At 37.4% G+C, this 23,374-nt stretch overlaps 1 protein-coding gene across 2 annotated transcripts in view; it reads right to left on the bottom strand.

The window, feature by feature from the left end:
- GRM3 (glutamate metabotropic receptor 3) overlaps window positions 1–23,374 on the bottom strand; it is a 102,587-nt gene that overhangs the window by 69,766 nt on the left and 9,447 nt on the right. For both annotated transcript variants that reach the window (XM_033192889.1, XM_033192888.1), the window contains exon 2: window positions 7,986–8,841. In XM_033192889.1, the coding sequence (XP_033048780.1) occupies window positions 7,986–8,841 (856 nt within the window). The remainder of the gene's footprint in view (window positions 1–7,985; window positions 8,842–23,374) is intronic.

Raw genomic sequence — 23,374 nt, 5'->3', positions numbered from 1 at the left:
AAACTTCTGTTACTTTACTTCTTGTGTGCTAGGAAGAATGAATTGGACAAGTAGTAGGTTAATATTAGTGGAAGTCTTAGAATATCTAATCATACTTGGTCCAGCAGCTTTGTGTGTATGAATATGATTTTGTAGTTGGTAGTTGAGATCTTAATTTGTAAATTGAAGTTATGGTCAACTCTGTGCTGGTAAAATTGTTTATTTTTTTAAAAAGAAAAAAGAGAATGGAATCTTTGAATATTCTGGAATGTTATTACTATAACTTTGGAGGAGTTTGCCACGTTAACAAATTCTAAAATACTTTAGACAGTGGAAGCAATCCTTTGATTATCATAGTTTGGAGTGTAGGTACAGTAGCCCCAGGAACAGTGCTAGGGGTTCAGGGAAGAAACATAAAGACTGACTAGCTAACCTTGCTTGCTGATGTCACATGATGTGATAAGGAGTATTGTGGACCCCTGCTAAGTGTTTATGGTAAGAGGCAGGTGAAAATGGTGACTAGTTTTCAAATTCTTTCGCCATCCTTCTCAATGCCTGTTCCTCAGAGTATAACATCAGCATCCTTAATCTTTAGGATGTATGCTCATTGTTCAGGCATTATGAAAATTTTACTAAGTTTCTGTGAAGGCTTACTAAACTCAACTTTAGGATAGACTTCCCATACTCTCATGTTCCATTAGATAATTGTATAATCTTTTAAATTTCTTTAGAGAACATTCCTCTATTTCAGTATGTGATTGCTATCCTGGTGAGTACAGCAATCTGATAGCTTTTCTGACACACTGAAAATACTTCCTTTCTGTATGTTGGCTTCTCAGTGTCCTGCTCAGGATGAGTAATAACCATAAAGGTATACAGAAGTGGAAAAAACATATGTTTTCAACTCTGCTATGACAAAGTTTCCAGAGATTAGAAACCTTTAGAAGATTATGTTGTTGTTGGGATAATACAAGCTATCTTGAGAGGAACATAGATAAGGTAAACTGATTTCTAAACAGGATTTTAGTTACATTAAAAAAATACTTAGAATTTTTTTTTCCAATCTCCAGATACCTTTGCAAATGATATTCCTGTAAATATACCACAGTGTCCAAAAAAGTCTGAAAACAACAAGGAAATAGTATATTTACTATACTTTTTTCTGACTAGCCGGTTGGTATGATCCATTTCTTTCATACTTCATTGGGGATGATTACTTTTTTCTGCCTCACACACAGGATGCTTAAATGATTCATAGTAAATTAAGGATTATTAAATAATAAAGACAATAATAATAGCAACTATAATGATAATAGTAAAAATAACAAGCAGCAGCAGCAGCAGAAAGCACAGGCCTAAGTGGAAAATTAGGTTTCCTAGAGGCTCCTGTTCTCCACTGCATGACCTTAAAATGGGAATCATTTCTCAAGCCTCTAAGACACCAAAGCACAGATGCATGGTGCATAAACAAATAAGTGACCATATTAGTGGTGCCCTTTGGGGGTTTAAATCTTATTCTTGTGACCCCAGGAAGCTGACCAGAGAGAAAGGGGAATAAAGAAGTACAGGATATTTATCTTTACATTTGGGAAATGCTTTTGATCAGCAGAGCTGGAACAAGTTTCTGTGCTTTTGTGGGAACTACAAATGTTCCAGGGGAGGAAGCAAGATCAAGAGCAGTTTGCTCTTTCAGGGACTTCAAAGCCCATTCATCTAAAGATGTGGCCATTACCATTTTGGCTTCCTCACTGTGCCTTGGATGGCCCTGTACTTTTCAAGAGGAGAGACTTGCTGGGTTGGGGCCAGCTAAAACGTTATTCCTTGGAGTGCAGTGTCCCAGAAAATCTGCCCTTCCTGGCCTGTGCTCTGTGATTATAGTCCCAACCAGGAGTGATCCTTGTTCCTATTGGATGAATCAGACACAGAGGTGAGTAGGGTGGCAAGGCTGGACTACCCATTTTCTGCCTCTTCTCCTCTTCCAGGTGTAGAGAATTGTAAACATAAGAAGGCGGCTGGACTGTCTCCACCAGGCTCTAGGTCTCTAATCTCAGTAGTCTGTCTCTTCACTGGTACCAAAAAAAAAAAAAAAAAAAAAAAAAAAAAAGGCAACCAACCAACTAACTAAGCCAACCAAGCAAACAAATATAAAAGAAAACTGTCTTAGCTTAGCTGTGCAGACTATTCAGTCCTGTTATGGTCACCAGTCCATCAGTAACAGGGAATTGTCCTCTTCACATATAAGTGAAGCCCTGGGAGTAAGATTTCTTCAGGGATTCTAGATCTTTTCTGGGCATAAGATACATTATAATTTCCCAATCCAAACCAAAGCAGAATAAAAATCCTAGGGCAACAACCTAATGTTGTAGGCCATAATAATCATGCTTTTATACCTTAGAATTGTTTTTGGTAGTTAAATGCTGGTGTAAGCTCTATGAAGCAGGAAATGCATCTGTCTTATTCACTGTTGGGTCCTCAGGTCCTAGCATGACATCTAAACGTATCCTTGAAATGAATGACTAAATCAGGACCTTGGTGGTTTACTCTGAAACCTATTCGTTATGTGAACTTGGATGAATTTTCTTTTGTGTTAAGTTCTAAGTATCTCCATTCTCAAACAGTTTAGCCTAACCCTGAGAACTGCAGAGAGGAATGGCATAAATGTTATTCCTGAGATAATGCCTACGTGACATTAGATGTGTCTTGGGGCACTTCTGGCAGTTATGTTTAGCAAATGGAAGCTCTTTTTTTTTTCCTTCAAACTGAGTGTACTTCGGTTACCACATCACCCTGACAGTTGAGTTCACTTTTGTGTGCTTCAGTAAGTGAAGATAATAATGCTGACATCCTGAATTTTCACCTCTGTCAAGTGAGAAGTAGGGGCAAGCTCATCTTTGAGGAAGGCCTTTTGTAACTCTATGATTTGATTCTATTCGACTTTCTGGAACTGGTCTCAGAATAAAAAGTGAGAGAGAATGTACTGTACTGTGAACACAATCAAGTGATATCCCATTTCTTTAGATGTTTCACAGACCTCTCCACTTCCTTTTCCTTAACTGTATTGCATAGTTTAAGCTTTCTTTTACATCATAAACTCATGACATTTTACTCAAAGTAAGTTTGAAAATTCACATAACACCAAACATAATTCTCATTTAAATATTTACTTAAGGATTCTGGATGACATCACTCTTACACATGGAAATAATTTTACTGAACAATTAAACATGATGTGAAACTTTATTTATTTTTAAATATAGTAAGGTTTGGAATCCAAGGCTTAGCGTTCAAAGTTTGGCTGTTTGATGAACCACCTTTGCGTCAACTGAAAAAGTAGACCAGGAGCATTAAACGTATCTTAAAAAGAAATAAGAAAAGGAAACATATTATAAACCTATTGGTTATCTTTCATTCTGTCAATAGCATTTCATTAATATTTAGAATGGATCAGAAACTGTGGTAGATGTTTGGGATCAGATACATCAATTTCCCACAGTCCTTGTGCGCATACAAAAACAGCACTGGGTCAGGTGACATGAATTTCACCTGGACCCTGTTACTAACCAGCTAACAGTCCTGGCCCCTGTTGCTAACCAGCTGAATGACCTTGGGCAAATCACTTTCAATTCCTGGGATTCATCTGTAAAACAGTTATGGGTCTCTTCCAGCTTTAACGATATTTGGTCACATTTATCTCAAATGAAATGATAGAATATAACGAAAGGAGAGTACTTAGGTAAAAGCAAGTCACTCTAGAAGTCATAACACTTTTCTTTCTTGACATTCATTTGTTAATAAAATTTATATGTTAAAATGTTTCCAAAGCAATCATATTATAAATCAATTGATTGATTGCTTTTTATAATTTCTCACTCCTTTAGTAAACATTTACACAGTGTCTGCTCTATGCCAGAAACCATGCTGAGTATTTGAGATCAGAGATGAAATATATGTACTATGCCTTGAAAGAGCCCACAATCTAGTAATAAAGATAGAGAAGAAAACACAAGTTTGGGTGTTAAGTGCTATTCAAAATCAACAAATATTTACTGAATGCCTATTATGCTTGGGATGCATTCGTGAACAAAATTGATAATGATTTCTGTTTTTGTGGAGCTTATATTCTAGTGTGAGGATCAAACAATAAAGAATAAATACGAAAGTAATAGATGATGTAGTATGACGGAAGGGGAAAACGTCATGGGGTAAAAAACCAAAAAGTAGAGCAGGTTACAAGGGAAATAGGGGCATCTGTCGTGGGCGTTGAGGGTAATGCATTGCGCTGTTAAAAATGGCCAGAGTAGGTCCCACTGAGAAGATAACATTTAAATGAAGACTTGAAAGAAGTAGGAAATGGATTAACCACAGAAATATCTGGGGTAGGGGCAATATAGGCAGAGAGAACTGGCAATGGAAAAGCCCTAATGTTGGAAACAAGGGTGGCTGGAGTGACGTGAGAAAGAAGGAGAGTAAAAGGTTAGGAAAGGAGAGCAGTCAGGATAGGTAGGGGCAGAGCAGGGTGGGGCGTGCAGGACATTGTAAGGATGTTGACTTTCACTATGAGGGAAACGAGAGAACTCAAGTGTTTTTGGGTAGAGGAAGGACTTTGACTTAGATTTTAATAGGGCATCCTGGCTATCATGCAGATAATAGATTGTGGAGGCTAGGTTGGAGGTAGGCAAGAATAAATCAATTAGGAGGCTATCACAGAAATATAGGCTGGAGATGGTGGTGTGGACCAGGGTGGTAGCAGTTGAGATGATGATAAGTCATCAGATTCTGGATCTATTTTGAAGGTAGAGCCAACAAGAGATTTTGGTGGATTCAGTATAAAGTATGAAGGAAGGCAAAATCCCAGATGGATATGGGAATAAGAAGGGGCATTTATCTCAGTTTGGGAAGTATAGGAATGATTCCTAAAGGAACTATCAATTAAATTGAATCTCGAAGAGACACAGGAATAACTGAAGATGCCAGACAAGGCAGGTGGGGTTGGAGAGAGAGTCTTCTAGATAAAGAAATAGCATTAAACAGGAAGTATGCAGGCAAAAATAGACGCATGGCATGTTTGGGTCACTGCAAGCAGTGTTAATGGAAGGAAGAGTGAATGTGGAGCATACAGCAGGAAATGATCCTAGAGACCTGGGCAGTGGTTAGCTCCTATGCCAGGAGAGATTACTATTTAGAAGAATTTTTAGCAAGGCATAGCTCTAAAAATCTGTTTTTCAAAAGAAATATTTAAATTGGGTTAGCTTCAAATAAGATCCATGTTGACCAATGCTGGAACTAGCTAGTGGGAACACATTTGAGTACCAGAGAGTATTTTAATCTATTTTAAAATTCTCAGTAGGCCTAGTTTTTTAATGCTATAATGATGAGAGCTATTGGGGAATTGGCTAAAAGTGTCCCTTGTCAGAAGAATCTTGGAGTAAATATATAGAGTACATGCAAATGGCCAGAAGAAGACTTTTTCAGCCTAATTGAACAGATTAACAGATTTAGTGTCTGCTAAGTGTGTAGTATTGTGCCTAGTTTATTGCCACAATAGTCGAGTTAGAAAAACAACGATACTGTTTCAGAAAAAAAGTAAAACAAATCTGCTTTTCAATAGCTAAGAAAAAATATTCCATAGTGCATCTCAAGCTTAAAGCAGTAATAATGCATACATACTTATAATCTTTTACCTAGTTCTAAGTTAAAAATATACATATATTTAGTCATATACAGGTTACTGTAAACTGAAATCTGCATTCTATTATTATAGTCAGTTCTTTGACTTATTTTTTAAATGTACCAGTTAGCTAACTTAGCATTGTGGTATCCTCCCTTAGTAATGTATTTTCTTGTCCAATTCTCACTGCTAAGAATATTTACCTTGTGGCTGGTCTAAATTCCCTCTCTTTTATGTAGTTTAAATCTGTTTTTCACCCTCCTACTCTCTTCAGAGATGGAGAATGACTGGTAATGTCTGACAAATTGAGAAGGCTAAAATAGCACTTTGTGGTCAGGTTTGCACAGCCAAACTGAATGGTAGACTTGAAACGAGTAATTGAACAAGATAGACAAAAAGAAGATACTTTTGTTTTGTTTATCCAAATAATGCCCTTATTTCTTTACTTTTCTTTGCCTTTTAAGACCCAAGAAGTCACTGGAATGAAGGAACATGTTTTGGTTACATAAAACACCTTGCAAAGGCTCTCTGAATTCTAAGAGTTCCTTTTATTTTAGCTGCTGATGAGTGAATATATTTGTATATTTGCATACTAAAAAGTAAGAAATGAACTAGAATAACAAAGTTAATTAATATATGTGGTGAGTAAAGATAAATAATACCCTGAAGGGTAGTCTGATGGGGAGTATGTGCTGAATTCTTATTCATCTTTAAGTATTAAGTGCATTGCAGATGGCTTTTATGAATACCTGAGAGTTCATTTATTTTTAGAGTAAAGATATTCTTTTTTTACTGACTTCAAGGTCCATTCTCACTTTTTAGAGATGTCAATAGGAACTGACCTGGGATTTGAAGATGAATGCTGATTTATTACTGTATTTATTTATTTACTTATTTATTTGTTATTTCTATATGAAATACACTTATGGGAATACAGGACACAGAAAAAGTTTAATCTTTACCACTTTTAGCAGTCATTCTAATGATAAGAAGTGGTATCCATCAGATGAATTGGAGGAATTACTGACATAATTGATTTTGACTACTTTTGGCCCTCTATGGGGAAAGTAAAGAAGTTATGCAATATGCAGGCTGGTAATTTTTTTGTGCTTATTTTCAAGGCTGCCTTGCAGGTAAGAATTATGGAATAGAAGCCAATGGTCATGAGGTCTTTTTTCATTACTACTTGTGATTTCATAGACCACTTGACTTCTGAGTGACCACTTATAAGGGAGATGTGAGAACTGCCATTTGCCGCAATGGTAGTATGATTTGAGCCTACAGACTTTCACGTCTTGGATGATAATTCCATGGAAGCAGACTAGACATTGTGCAGACTGGAGCGATGCCTGAGTGGCATGAGAGGTATTAGTAATTTAGGCTGATGAAAGCATTTTATCGCTGTAATGTTTTTGGTATCAAAATCTTTGTGCCCCCAATTGTTACTTACTATTTTATGATTTGGGATTAAGCTACAGTTCCCAGAACAAGTGCTTTAATAAGCGGATATCCCATATACCCTAGTAGAGAATGTAGACCTAAGGATTTTGTGCTTTTTATGTAGTAATGCACTCAATGCAATACTAGTTAGAGAAATATTTAGACTGTATTTAGAAATAAATAAAGAGGCAGCAAAAGTCACTTTGAATACACCTTTGTATGATGTTCACTATTGTATCAGAATAACTTCCATTAGTCTTCAACCTGCTTATACTCAAGCTCCCAGAAAAAGAGTTTCATTTCATATTTTGAGAAAATCCCCAACTATTAATAATATATAAATGTTTTGGTATAGCAGAAAAAGAAACTGAATGCCTAGAAATCACTGTAGTCTGGGTATCTTTTCTGTTTTGCCCTCAGTTAGGCTCTGGGAGAACAGTGACTATTTCTCTCTCTCTCTCACCCACTGTGAAAGTTATGAGATTCTTTTGCTCAAATCACTCACAAGGAAGGCTTGGAAGTTCATGTTCCCTAGAGAGTTGCCAATTCTGCTAAAGAAGATTAAATGCCCATATCACACATGCCATAATCCTGTAGCCAACAACAACAAAGAACTCAAATCTAGCCTGGTCCTAATCTAGGGAGCTACCACAGTGGGCTGTCAGACTCACCTGAGGCCCCTTTCATTGCCATGTCGTTTACCAGCCAAGACGTTCATTCAGAAATGAGTAAGAATATTAGAGAACCATCCTATCGCATCCTGGAATATTTGGTTAACAGTTTGAACCCTTTTATTGGCTCTGAAACAATTATTTCTGAGTTGGGCACAGAGGCATTTGATTCCTATTTGATTTCACCTGTTTGCACCTGAGAAGATGTTTAAAGGCTGTTGGCTTACCCGTGAAGTTGATTTTCAGCAGGTAATCCTTGTATAACTTCTTCCCATCCAGGATCTTCATAGCATCACAAAGCTTGGTAGTGTTGGGACAGAGGGTGCGCTGCATTTTGTGCAAAGCGTGGGCCATGGCATACACCGCGTTCACCACAAACATGATCTTGGATTCTTGCTCGTAGTTGCTGCTGTCGATGGCCAGGTGCTTGTCGCAGACGCGCCTGTGGTTGCGCTTGTTCTGGAGGCTGCACTGGAACTTTTGCTCCCAGAAGTCCCGGAACCAGGGATTGCGGTGGTTGTTGTAGGGGTTGAGGCTCTGGAAGTAGCGGTCGAACTGGCGGACAGGCTGCGAGGCCAGCTCCAGGGTGATGGCGCCGTAGGCCACATGCTCGCTGCCCTTGATGATGCTCTCCTGCGCGCCCCAGCCGTCGCTGGCCACCCAGGTGAAGGAGGCGTTGGCGCGGCTGGCGGCGGCAATGAGCTCCCGCGAGTCGTCGCTGCGCATGAAGAGGACCACGACGCGGGCGTTGGGCTTCTGCAGCAGTTCTCGGATAACGCTGTCGTAGGACTTGCGGATGTTGGAGCGGCCCACCTTCTCCGCTGTAGCGATGCAGATGTTGCGCAGGCGGGCTTCCTGCTCGAAGGCCTCGATCCCTGTCTCCCCGTAGTCACCCTCAGAGGCCACTGTGGAAACGTAGGTCCAGTTGAAGAAGCGAAGGATCTCGGCCATGGCTTTGGCCTGGTAGAAGTCGGGGGGCACGGTCCTGGCAAAATAATCATAGCGCGACTTGTCACTGAGTTTGGCGCTGGTGGATGCATAGCTGATCTGAGGGATCTGGAAGAGCCGCAGCAGGTTTGCCACCTGGGGGAGGGAGAAGAAGGACCTTTGTTAGAAACCCAGAGGTAAGTGACTACATGAAAATGAATAATAGCATCCCCACCTTTTACTGACTCCCTTTCGCCCTCTACTCTAGATGGCTACATTTTTTCTGATAGTTCTCAAGGTGAATACCAGATGCTTCCTTGGATTCTGTATTTCGGACACTGGGAAGCAGGTCTCACACGGGTAGTGTGTGCTTCAGGAAAGGACAGAGGAGAGAAATGAGAAGGGCACCACACCCTCTTCTATACTCTGTGTTAGACTCTAGACTAGGATAAACCTGTTCAGGGGCTCTCAGGTTGCTTTAAATTTCTGGGGTCCTGCTATAGTTCAAGCAATGAACTACAGTGAATTGGCCAAACTCGGTTTTTGACTGCACTTGTACAGAAAGAGCAAGGGTGTTGTCTAATTCTCACTTCCCCCTCTTTTGCTAAAAACGGCAGTCTCTGAAAGAGTTTAATTTGGAAACTGCATGCCACATGGGCAGTCCAGATTAGACATTTATTATCTAGGTTAAGCAAAAAAAAAAAAAAAAAAAAAAAAAAAAAATCAATTATATTTAGTCCACCACCCAACATTTTAGGCATACACTTTTCTAAACTCCTGAAAATCTTGACCAATATTTTCTTTACTTTCTTTTTCTTTTTAAAATATTTTTCTGCTTGGACTATGTGAAAAGAAATCATATAGAATTCTATTCTTATGTCATTTTTGAGTAAACAAATCAAATAAAAAGGCATTGAGGATCTTGTCAAGAACAGATCACCTACTTCCAAGTATTTAAACCTGAATCTGAATAAAATATTTAAATTTTTTGTAATTGACCTATCAATATATTTATTGTTTTTATTTATTGTGGAATAAAAAGGAAAGTGACATTTGTTTATTGAGGAGCATTTTATGCATAGAGTATTTGCAGAGATATATATTTACAAATATCTAAACAGATTATATGCATACTGAATAATAAGGTTTTAAAAAGAATTTCTCCTGGCTACCTCATGTAGAAGAGTTCTTTCTCTATACTGACTTAAATTAAATTATATAACATACTAAGTAGATTTTAATCAGAAACGACATTGAATATTACAGTATGCTTTATCTACATTGGCATGAATATTAGTACTTTGAAATTTTTCCTTTTGGAGATTGTGGTTTCACATTTATATTTGACATGTAGGAAGTACAGCTTGAAATAGGCAGCTGTTAGCAAAGAGCACAAGCAACATAAAACAACTGACATCTGAGCCCTGATTAATCATAATTTCATCTGGCAAGAGAAACCAACAGCCAAGTTCATACACAGCTACACAGCATGTTCTTGAATATCTGGCCTGCTATTAAAATCAACACTAGATATAGCCCAGAGCTATCAAAAATATTTCTGTATCTTTTCCAATCCTGCTACCTCTCAACCACAAATAAAACAGCTAGAATCCAGGGCTTAACACATAATATAATGCAAAATTAAAACTCCAAATCTTGTTTGCATTTAGTATTCTTGAATCCGGGGGAATAGAGGTGAATGGGTGGATGAAGGGGTAAAGGCTAATATATTATTTATTTCTTCTCTTCTCAGGACTAGGAGACTCTGGACAAAATGGCCTATAGTGACTTATTTAGGCATAGGGATATTGCTTCACTCAACCTGATTGAAGTGGCAGGTGTCACCAAACAGGTACTGTCATTACTTCTAGAATGAGTGCCTGGCTTCCACTGGATTTATGTACCACTATGGAAGGCTTGGTAATAGGAGCCCTGTCTGTGCATAGCTTGACTTTGTTAAGAGGTTTCTGGCTAGCACTGGAGAGGCCATCTCTTCTTGATACAATAATTTTCTCATCTTCAAGTTATATTAATCAGGACCTGAACCCCTCAGGGAGACAGAATGAAAGGACCTAAAAAATATCTGGACATTATTTTCTGGCAGTGAAGAATCACAGTGAAACGATCCTAAACTGCTGAAATTTCCTCTCCCATAGGGGTAGGAGTAATGAGAAGCTGCTAAAAAATAAAAAAAAAGTTCTTGTTTTTCAATGATAGGCTTCATGTCTAACTCTCCAGGATGTATGAGAATAATTTACAATCAAGGCAGGCTTTGCAAGAGAACGAACTAGCCATAGAATAACAGCAATGTGGAAAAGATTCTCTGCGTTGGAAAGGGACACGACGAGCTGTAGCTTTGGGGATGGCTGTGGGCTAGAATAAAACAACTATTGCCAGCATTTTAAGAATAATTTTATGATCCTCTGTGTGTGTGTGTGTTTAATGAGGATACCACAACCGACTCTAGAAAAAGGAGGCACAGGCCGGGCGCGGTGGCTCAAGCCTGTAATCCCAGCACTTTGGGAGGCCAAGATGGGCAGATTACGAGGTCAGGAGATCGAGACCATCCTGGCTAACACGGTGAAACCCCGTCTCTACTAAAAAAAAAAAAAAAAAAAAATACAAAAAACTAGCCGGGCGAGATGGCGGGCACCTGTAGTCCCAGCTGCTGGGGCGGCTGAGGCAGGAGAATGGCGTAAACCGGGAGGCGGAGCTTGCAGTGAGCTGAGATCCGGCCATTGCACTCCAGCCTGGGCGACAGAGTGAGACTCCGTCTCAAATTAAAAAAAAAAAAAAAAAAGAAAAAGGAGGCACATTTAGTGAGTTGAAACATGAGATTGGAACACAATAAGTATTATCTCAATTGTATCACCTATATTGAATAGCATGGGGTGATAATATAGTCAAACTTCTGATATTCAGAGTTACATTAGAAACACATGTAATACAAATGAATGATGGAGTGAAGTGTTGAAGTAATTTTATCACAATGAGCTGCTCCTTTTAAAATTAGTTTATTTAGATTATAAGGGTTAAAATGCTTAAAAGTAAATACCATGAGAGGCAGTAGGTAATAAGTCTCTCTCCTTTCTCTTTCTCATCCACCCCAGCCTTATCTGTACTGAAGAATGTTACTTTGATTTATTCATTTAAAAAAAGTGTTTATTCTGTTGTAAAGCCAGGTACCAATGTACTGGGTATGTACACACACACACACACACACACACAAACATATTTTGTTCTTTTGATAGTCACAATAACTTTTTATGGTGGATATTATCTCTAATTTAGATATGCAAAAACAGTTCTGCTAGGTGAAGAAACTTGTTCATAGTCATATGGTTAGAATGTGTGGGTGAAATAAAGGTGTAAAACCAGGTGTTTTGACTTCAAGTACTATGGCTATTCCCTGACAGCTTCCTCTCTACCTTCTACTGTGTGACTATAAACCTGAACCTTCAAACACAGAAAGGCATCCAGGTAGAAAGAATAAGAGGAACAGAAGCAATATTATGGTATACACCATAGACTACCTAGTTGCTTCTAGTTGCTGTTAGCAGGAACTTTCTTTTTAACACAAATTTAAAACTAGGGTTGGGGAATATTCAGGTAGTTGTTAACTGGGTTCCTGTCTCATTTGTCTAAAGCTTGGTTCTGGTATATTCTTGACTCACTTTACTGGCCATATGGTTTCTCTGAGAAAGCATAAAGAAATAAAGGAACTCCTACATTGGACATCATTTTGAATGATAAAAGAAAAAATGTTTTAGAATGGAGAAGTAATGTAAAATTTTGGAAGAAAGTTACCCAATTATGTTATTATTAGATAGAGTGGAGGAAGGAAAAACAGGATGTAGTTATATATGCTTTGGAAAAAAATACTTTAAAAGAGATATGCTTCACATAAATTAAGACTCTAAAATGGAATACAGGAGGACTTAAAAAATAATTCATACACTACAGAATAGTATCAATAAGAAAGAGAAGGTGAAAACTCTAAAGAATCCCCTGGGTGCTAGGCTACATTTTTGGGGATTTTGGTGTTAGAACTAGCAACACAGAAAGGGTGCTGTCTGTATGTAGGTTGGGGGCGTCCCCATATACAACATAAAAGATTGACATCAGCCTGTAAAAATAAGGGACACTAAAGCACAGAATGTGAAAATACATCAATGTGATTTTTGTCATTGCTATTGCTTTGATTTGAAATTATGTTTCAGGAGAAGATGTGGCAGGAAGATATAGAATCATCAGATGGGAAAGTTGGTTCTATATGAATAAAAGAAAGATGCTGCTCTATCCCTCTTGCTTTCTCATTCTCTCCATTGGGAATGATTTCTAACATGGAAATGGTAGCACAGATAATATGAAAAGGTTACCACACTCAAAAGTAGGAGAGAATACAAAAAAAAAAAAAAAACAAACAAAAAACAAACCCATAATCAGATGGATGGAGTTTGTCCACAGTAATGAATTCTGGAAGAAATTGTAGATTACGTTTTGAAATCACTATCAATAATCCTTGAAAAACACATAATGGGAGGACTCCCAGAGGGTGAAAGGGGAGGAGGAAGGACAAATTTGGGATATATAAATCATGAAGAGATATGAATAGATAAGCATGATGTGCTTTGGTAATCTTCTAGAACAAAGTTTGCTAACAGAGAGCATGGAAACACTTAGAACTGAATGAGGAAAGTACTAGGAATCAGCATGGGTTTAATAAGGGTGAATTTTATGAGGGGGCCATCTTTACAACATTATATAAGGAAGAGTTGCAGCCTGGAGGACCATGACTTCAATAAGTTATTGGTGACATTACTTGGACTCTTGTGGAAAAGAGAAAGTGATAGGAGTTGGATAATACAGTTAAACATACTCAAAGACAGCAGCTTGGAAGAAAGTCTTATATTTGTTCCAAGTCTTTATATAAGTCTTATATAAAGTCTTATATTTCTTATATTCATAGTGGCCAAATAAAATTAAATTTGTATGAATGCCATTGAAAAAAGTATAAATAAGCAATAAGATCATTACATTGTAGAGATGAAAGAAACCGTGAAGATGATCTAAACCTTCTGTTTTATATGTGAGGAAACAGAAGCTCACAGGATGAAGTATGGATAAGGCTGAAACTCAGAAAGTTTACATAACTTATCAAGCGAACACAGTAAGTGATAAAGCCAGACTTCATGACATAATTCCTTTGCTCTAATTGTGATGTTTCTACATTCGTTTATTCGAGAAGTGTTTATTGTCTGATAGGCACTTTTGATGTATCACTGAAAGTTACATTTCAGTGGATAGTATTAATGGCTAACGTTTAGTGCTTCCAGTGTGCCAAGAACTGTTCTAAGAGTTTCTATCTAAGATATATTTGCTCATTTAATCCTCCTAACCACCCACTGAGAACAGATGTTGTTATTATCATCACCATTTTCAGGGTAAGGAAGCAAAGAAGCTAAGTATTTTGGCCAAACCACAAAGCTAATAAATATTAGAGTTAGCTGTAGAGTACTCGGCTTGAATCCTTGGCCAGTGCTTTATGCATTCTTCTATAACACATGCTACTGTATTTAGCAACAGTGATGATAAATGGGCCAAAGACTGGGAATCCAGGCATGAAAATTATCCTTTGGGATTCTGCATAGATGCTACCTTATACCTACAGTATTCTGAACTGAACCTGCTGTTGCTTCCTGGGGTCTCAGAGCTGTCATACCTCTTTCATTTAATACACCATAGGAACGCGAAGGACAGCAGACTTATATCACTGGTGCTTAAACTCGGATGCATGCTGAAATCACCAAAACAGCTTAAAAAATATTGATGCCAGGGCCCTATATCCAGAGATTTTGATTTCATTAGTCAAAGATGTGGCCTGAGCTTCAATATTTAAAACATCTTCTCAGGTGACTCTAATATGCAGCCAAGTTTGAGAACCAATGACTTAGATCAATAGTTCTCAAAGTGTGTTCTACAGACTTCAAGAAAGTCCTTTCAGGGAGTCCGTAATTTATTTTAATAATAATATGAAAATAAAAAATTTCGTAATACCATGGAAGCACTAGATTTCTTTTTGACTGTGTTGACATTTGTACCGATAGCACAAAATCAATGGTGGATAAAAGCGCTGGTGCCTTAGCATGAAGCAAGGCTGCAACACCAATTTTTGCAGGAACATTGTATTTTTCACTGCCACACACAGTAAAAAAATCAGTTTTGTTGAAAAATTCCCTCAGTGAAGCAGTAAGAGATATTAATTTTATTAAACTTTGAACCTTGAGTGTGTATCATCTACATATTCTGGGTGATGACATAAGAAGTATGTGTAAAGTACTCTGCTGCACATTGAAGTACAATTCTTGTCTTGGGGAAAAGCAGTTATGCAATTGTTTGCGTTGTGAGCTAAATCAGCATAGACTTTTTTTCTCTCTCTCTCTCTCTTTTTTTTTTTTTGTGGAACAGTATTTTTTACTTGGAAGTGTGACGGCCAGTAAAATTATGGTTGTTTAAACTTGGGTATTTGGCAGATATTTCCTCAAAAATGAACAAAGTAAGATTCTCCCTTTAGGGAAAACAACTGACAATTTTCCTTTGTTTGTTGCCAATAACAAAATTTCATCTTATAAGTGAAAATTAAAACTTGCATCTGCCACTGTGAGCTTGGCTGCTTCCTTATACTTAAAAACATTCTGAAAGGATCAATGGAAATATTTAAAAAGTGTTTTTTTGATAGTAGATAATGATATGTTAATATTCAAAACAATGAATCAACATTTTCTAAATGATTGATACATGATAGAAGATCATGCATGGGTTAAAGTTTCATTCAATGTGCAAGATAAACCAATAGATTTTAATGTAACACAGTATGATAAGCACAATGATATGTTTCTAGATTCCACAGCAATTAACCTGTAAGGAACCAACACTTGTTGAAATTTGGTGTAGTATCAAAGAAGACTATTCACAGTTCTCTGAAAAGACTATTAAAATACTTCTCCATTTTCCAGTTACATATCTGTAAAAGTTTTTCTTCATGTCCTTCAAATAAAGCAAAATATCCAAAGAAATTGAATGTAGAAATCAATGTGAGAATCCAAATGTATTCTTTAAAGTCAGATGTCATACCTCTTTCATTTAATACACCATAGGAATGTGAAAGACAGCAGACTTATATCACTGGTGCTTAAACTTGGATGCATGCTGAAATCACCAAAACAGCTTAAAAAATACTGATGCCAGGGCATCAAAGTATTTACAGATTAGAGAGATTTGCAAAAATGTAAAACACATTACTTTTTTCAAGTTTTATGTTTAGGGTTGGGCAATGTAGCTATTTTTCATAAGGATAATATGGAATAGATTTCTTGATTATTAAGTGAATAAATAAATCTGTTTAAATTTAAAAAAAATTTAGACAACCAATAGGCAGAAAGGCTAAGATTAGAGCTTAGTCTCTTGATTTTCTCAGAGGACTAGGCTCCCTCTCTGGAAACAAGGTGATATTATATAGGAAGAGATGTAAATTGCTGAGTGTAAGTTAAAATTACACAGGTGAAGAAAAGAAGAAAAAACTAGAAAAAATGAAATTAAAAATGCAAAATTCAATATTGCAGTTCAGCAAGTGCCAGAAATCTAAGGGTGGCTAAAGTCAAAGATTTATTATTAAGTGGTTTATCCTGTTTAGATTCCAATTCAGAATTCCTCAAAAGTGAACAAAGAAGAGCTATTTCAGTTTTCCTATTCTCTAAGTTACTGTTTTCAGACTACCTTTCTTGGGCAAGGCTTTTTTGGGGAAGCCTTTTAAAGATCCCTAGTATTTTCAATAGTCCTAATATTTTTGTGCCAGCTACTGTTCTAATTGTTGCAGACGTATTTTCTTATGTAATCCTCATGGCATTCTTACGATATAGATACTACCGTTATCCCATTTTATAGCTTGAGAAACGAAGGTAAAGCGTGCATAGAGATCTTACTAAGGAACCCATGAGTGGTAGGTATTCTGGGACCACTCACTATACTCACTTTTGTCCTATTTCTTCAGTCCATTCTGCAATACAAGCTCGTAATGGATTCCTCTCACTATAATGATGCAATGATATATTTCAGGTTATAACGTTTGTCTGTTTTTTGTTCTGAAGCCATAAACTCCTTTATTTGAGGACCATGACCAATCATCCCTTGCTATCAAAAGTATGCTTTTCATTTGTCAGTCTATGCTTTGTGGTGACTCCATAAACATTTGTTTTCTGACTGGCCATCAACAGAGATAACAACGATAGTCTAAGAATCTACTGGGAAATTTCCATGCGGGGAATGAAAGCTTCAAGCTATAAATATCAGTGTCAGATTTGGCTTTATGATTTATGTGAGAAACACAATGACCTTATAGCAGAACCCATTGGGCCTGAGAGGCTGCATGCAAGTAAGTGATGTTTAGCAGAAGCTCTTTCCATGTGTAGTATGTACTGTCATTTGATTTTCAATGTTCAAATACTATGAGGTACCCATTTTCTTGGTGGTTTGAATTTATCCAGGACTTAGGTGTTGCAATGTTTTCATTGCAGACTATCAAGTCACAGATGTGACTAATTTTGCTCAAGAAGAAATGCTGGACTTGGCCAGATACAATTACGTTTGCCAGCAGGTGCGATGTTATAAAATTAGTATTTTTGCCTTTTTCCCATTGTTGTAGTTGTAAGCTGGTGTAATTTAGAATGGGCTTTACTTGCAGTAGTTGTCCAACAAACCATTGTTAAATATTATTAAATATTTGCCACCATTTTCCCAATTTTTTTTTCTTCCAAATAAACTCAACTTTATGGAAAATCTCTGACATACTATGATGTTCCTTCTGTCTAGAATGACCTTTACTACTTGTCTGCTCAGCTAATTCATTCAAGGGCTTCTTCTCTAAGGAACCGTTCTTAATGCCTGACTTCAGAATGACTTGTGTGCCCATTCTCTGAACTTCTTTCATTCCCTCATGTGTTTCTCTCATGGTACTAATGAAAATATATGGTAATTTCTAGATTATTCACTAAGTTCTCCACTGGAGTGAGAACTCTTGTTAATCTCTGAATTCTCAATGCCTCACAGAATAGAGGTGCTCCATAATATTTGTTTTTTTTTTTTTTTTTTTTTTTTTTTTTTTTGAGACGGAGTCTTGCTCTGCCACCCAGGCTGGAGTGCAGTGGCCTGATCTCAGCTCACTGCAAGCTCCGCCTCCCGGGTTTACGCCATTCTCCTGCCTCAGCCTCCCGAGTAGCTGGGACTACAGGCGCCCGCCTCGTCGCCCGGCTAGTTTTTTGTATTTTTTAAGTAGAGACAGGGTTTCACCGTATTAGCCAGGATGGTCTCGATCTCCTGACCTTGTGATCCGCCCGTCTCGGCCTCCCAAAGTGCTGGGATTACAGGCTTGAGCCACCGCGCCCGGCCATAATATTTGTTAAATGGATTGATGAGTGAACTGATATTTTGCTGCTCTACCAGGTAATGTTTTCTAATTATAATGATGGGTTTATGTGTGTGTGTGCATGGGTGCACGTGCACACATGGGGGGAAGCTGACCACCAGCAGGCAATATGAAGCTACTCTAAAATATGACTGAGAAACAATTTTATTGTGCAGTGTGGATCCTTAACTAATCGTATTCTTTTTTAATTAAAATGAGATGACACATAAGACAAGGATTGATTTAGACCCTCAGGAATCAACTAACACCACTTGCTCACTTATTCTTGCTTTGTGAATGTTTAAAACTTTATTTTTTTTCCACAATCAATAGCCAGTTGTGGAATGATGCTGCTGTAGGCATCCAAGCCATACTCATTCACTGACAGGAATTTTTAGTTCAATATTAATTTATTTGGAAGTTTTATTTTCTCCTGATCTTTTCTAACAAGCCATGGAGCCTTCTTTTTAGGATCCCAGGTGCCATGTTTTATTTCAATGATGAGTGTGTGTGTGTGTGTGTGTGTGTGTATCCAAATTTTGCTTTTGTGTAAGAATACCCGTCATATTGAATTAGGAACCTACTCTACTTCAGTATGACCTCATCTTAACCTAAGTACATAAGCAATGACACCATTTTTCAATCAAGTCACATTCTAAGGTACTGGGGGTTGGAACTTCCCATATTATGTTGAATATAAACTTTCAGTCTTTTACCACTGAATGTGACATTAGCTGTGAATTTTTAATATACGGCTTTTTATTACATTGACATAGTGTTCTTCTATTTCTGTATGTTGATTTATCACATGTTGTGCATTCCTTATCATGAAATATGCTGTGATCATGGGAGCAAAAGAATATAAGCTATGAGAAAGATCTCAGGCAGTTTACTCTATTCTTTTTGTGTTCTGAAAAAAGAGAATGTGAACTGGAAAATATCAGTCACTTGTGAGCCCCCACATCAGTTCCTCGTTTACTATTTCTACTCAGGTGTATCAATTTCATGATGTATCAATTTCTTTTTTTTTTTTTTTTTTTTTTTTTTGTTGAGACGGAGTCTCGCTCTGTCGCCCAGGCTGGAGTGCAGTGGCCGGATCTCAGCTCACTGCAAGCTCCGCCTCCTGGGTTTACGCCATTCTCTCGCCTCAGCCTCCCGAGTAGCTAGGACTACAGGCGCCGGCCATCTCGCCCGGCTAATTTTTTTTGTATTTTTTTAGTAGAGACGGGGTTTCACCGTGTTAGCCAGGATGGTCTCGATCTCCTGACCTCGTGATCCACCCATCTCGGCCTCCCAAAGTGCTGGGATTACAGGCTTGAGCCACTGCGCCCGGCCGATGTATCAATTTCAAACAGAGCTTTGTGCCTTCCATGCTGACACAATGCCAAATATTTTTTTTTAACAGAAGACAAAAGGACTGTAGACATGTAGAATCTGGTAGAAATAGGTTTCCCACTAAAGTGGTTTTTGTGCCATGAGAATTATTTTCAGAAGTTTTACAGTTATTGGCTTCTGAGTTTGTGCTAATACATTAAAGGGAACAATAATAAATAGTTTTTATGAGAATCTATACTTAGCTACAAAAATTCCAGATGGCAAAGAGGCATCAAATGCCCACTTCCAAGAAGAAAGCTATTTACAGAGCTGAACTATATACATTTAAAAAATAAACCATTGCTACTGTCCTGTAATCAGGAGACTTGATAATAACCTTCATGTTTATTCTCTGCTGTTCACCTATCTCTTTGGGGCTGTTTTCTAAGAATAAGTCTATACCTTTAATTGCTTTGTCACACATGCAGTACTGAATGTTTTGTTTAGTTCTTTTAATTAAATGCTTATATATGTGCCTGGAAGAGAATCATTGAGTTGCTGCACTTTGAACCATCTGTTACCTCACAGCACAGGTTATTACATAAAAATAAGTTCTAGAAGTTGTGATGTTTAGAGACCTCAGTGTCCCTCCTATTCAGCTTGTTCAAGTTGCATTATTAGCTGTACAAAATCCCAGATTGGCTTGTATTTTAAACTGGAACTGGGGGTGGTATATAGTTGACAAAACTGCCTGAGAAATTCGAGCTGTTCACATCATCTGAGTTATCTGTCCATAAAGGAGGCCAATCATATTGTTATTGCTAAAAGGATTAGTAACCTTTTTTGTTTTGTTTTGACCACATTACCTGTAGCACATCTGGGAATATTATGCATGAAAACAATTGATGCCCGTCCGAAGACCAGGAATTAATGTTGATTTAAGAAATCGTATAATGAAGAATAGCAAATACCAGTGTACGCAGTATAATCTGAAGAAGTCAACAACTCCTACATGCCATGGCCCCCAAAACACTTGAGTCAAAGATCCATATTGGTTATCACCATTCAACAGCATGGCTCAGTACCAATGATTTCACGTGGACATTCCAAACAAAGGACTCCCTAATCATAGTGGAAACCTTCAAAAACGGCTCAAAGTCACTCTGCTTTCCATCCCAAGTCTCTCTGGAAATCATTGCACTCAACTCCTGTGGTTTGTAACCAAGATTGTCACCCACTTTTATTTTCTTCATTTGAAACTGAAGGACTTCTTAAATAGTAAGGTTACTCATTTTGGCATTTTCATGACTCATCATGTAGGCTGAAATGATATGCAGACCACAAAGGATTCCTCGAATCCTATCATTTCAGGAGACTGGTATTATAAGACATGTCATTTGTCACCATCACAATGCTATTCCACATTCAGATACCTAGCTTGTTCCCTCACTAACAAGGAACTATCTCGGGAGTAACTTTCTTTCCATCCAGATTTAGCAGATACTTAGAAGACAAACGAGAAGGTATTTTGCCCACTGAATTAGTCTGCATCTGCTCTTTGCTGCCCTTTTCCCCCATGCATTAGTTTTCAGGAGAAATCACAGAAGTGAAGTGGTTCGTGTTCCAGTTCCTAACAACAGGATCAAAAAGTCTATGTCATACTGGGTGTCAAGTGTGTTCGTGTTTGCCAGCAACACCTGCAAAAACCTGACTTCCAGGGTGACTTGACATCAAAAGACTTGTTAGAAACACATTCTTTAGTGCCTCAGGTATTGATTTTTGACAATGTCTCTTGAAGTTTTAACAGAGTCACAAGTTGAACTAATCTATATTTTTCTGTGGTCCCTGAAGTCACTTGTATAAGAATAATACAAGAAATATGGCCTTATCAATAACAAAAAGCATGCCAATCTTTGTCAGTTGTTAACCAAAGGACAAAAGCTGTTGGGTATGCTTGGGGATAGCTGAGGGCTATAGCCTAATATTTCCTTAAATCATTATTGTTTACTTTTGAGGTCTTGGGGCAATAATTTAGGGCAAAGTTATATTCACCATATTGTAGCAAACAGAATTGTGTTATTCATTGTTTTCTTATTAATTACTCTTTACTTCAATAGAGCTGTCAGTAAAGAATTAAATGGTATTGAAGCAAAAGAAGCAAACAGTGCACAGGGTTGGAATCAGACAGGCCAGCATTGAAATCTCAACTCCTCCTTTCACTAGCTGTGTGACCTTCAGCTAGTTATTTTAACTCCTTAAGCTGCAATTTCTTTATCTGTCAAAAGGAAAGGATAGTAATCTGTGGTTTAGGAAGTTATGTAAAGATTACATGAAAACATATGAAGCACTTAAGTCACCGATGGGCACATAGTAAATGCTCAATAAGCAATAGAGAACGTGATAATAGCTAATTCATCGTCACTCATTCAGCAAACTTTGACTGATGTCGATTATACAAGGCACTATTCTAAAATCTAGTTTTCTTTTTCTGGATGAGCAATGTACCCCTACAGTCCTCCAGGAAGGCGTAATTTGATGGGAGACAAAGAAACATAGCCAAGGATAAAATTTTAAGATATGTATGTATACAAACTTACACAAAAATACAGGTGAAGAGCAACTAATAACACTCAGATGAGTCATCACAGACCTCCATGTAGAGGTAACATATAGGCTTGATGTTGAAGAATAAGTGGAAGTTTTCCAGGCAGAGGAAGAGGAAAGGAGGTTTTTACATAGAAGAGAGAACACAAAGACAGAGATGAGAAAGTACATATTAGCTTTAATAGTATCAGGTAGTTCCCTATGTTCAGGGTACCCAGCGCCTCACAGGGATTAGTAGAAGGTAAAGAAGGATAGAGGGATGGTAGTTAAACCACTAAAGATTTTATATGCATTGTAAGTATTTTGAACTTTGTTCTTTAAGAGATAAAAAGCTATTAAATTTTTTATTAAGGAAACGACATGACCAAAGTTATGTTTTAAAAAGACACAGTGGATGATATCCAACTTGAAAGGAATGAGTCAGGGAAGGGCAATCAGATGAACAAACTAGTCATTCTGACTTAGGCTATGGGTTCTTGAAAACTAGGAACGATGTCATCTCAATAATGCTGAGTAAGTTGATAATATAAATATAAAGATAGGAGCTTTAAAACAAATGGAGCCTACTTAAAACCATTTTGTTTCATTGGTAGTAATTACCCAAGTACTCATGTTTTTATTTGTTCTCCTCTTTGTGTCATTACAGGTCACCTTGAATCCTTCCTGGAAAAAAGCAGGTCATAAATAATAATGGTTGTTGGAGAAAGGTCTCTAGGAAAGATGAAGAACTTTTAAATTCCTAGAAGCATCTTAGAAAAGATAATACAAAAAAATTTATTTAATGTAAAAATAAGAGCTGAGAGTCAGTTAAATAGCCACTGGTAACAGTTGAAATTTTCTGGATGGTACCAACCTGCATTTATTGTTACTTTCCTTTACTTTTTAATTTAATTTAATTTTAGAGCAAGGAGATACATGTTCATATTTGTTACGTGGGTATATTGTGTGATGTTACATTCCTTTAAATCTTGTATAAATAATCTTTCTTAAAACTACTTTGTAAATGTAGGTAATGTAGACTTAATGCACATGTATATTTTTATTTAGATGGAATTTACTTTTTAATGAGAAATCTAGAACAAATTTCAGTTCATTTGTTCAACGACATCTGTTTTCCATATTGGAAAAGCTTAATTGCCTGGTTTGCATTCTATGAGGCCTCATTTGTGAACCTTATGGTATCTACCCAAATTGGAGGCCCTGTGCCTGGGAAAAAACTGCTAGTCCCTTGGGTAGACACCATGACAATTCAACCCTATTAAGTGATGGCAAATCTGTCAAGATGCTTTGCCATTCTGACCACTTGGCAAG

Source organism: Trachypithecus francoisi, unplaced genomic scaffold, assembly GCF_009764315.1.
Source record: "Trachypithecus francoisi isolate TF-2019V2 unplaced genomic scaffold, Tfra_2.0 Lachesis_group4, whole genome shotgun sequence".
Classification (NCBI taxonomy): Eukaryota; Metazoa; Chordata; class Mammalia; order Primates; family Cercopithecidae; genus Trachypithecus; species Trachypithecus francoisi.
The sequence above is the reverse complement of the archived record's forward strand: the minus strand, read 5'-3'. Positions and strand labels throughout refer to the sequence as shown.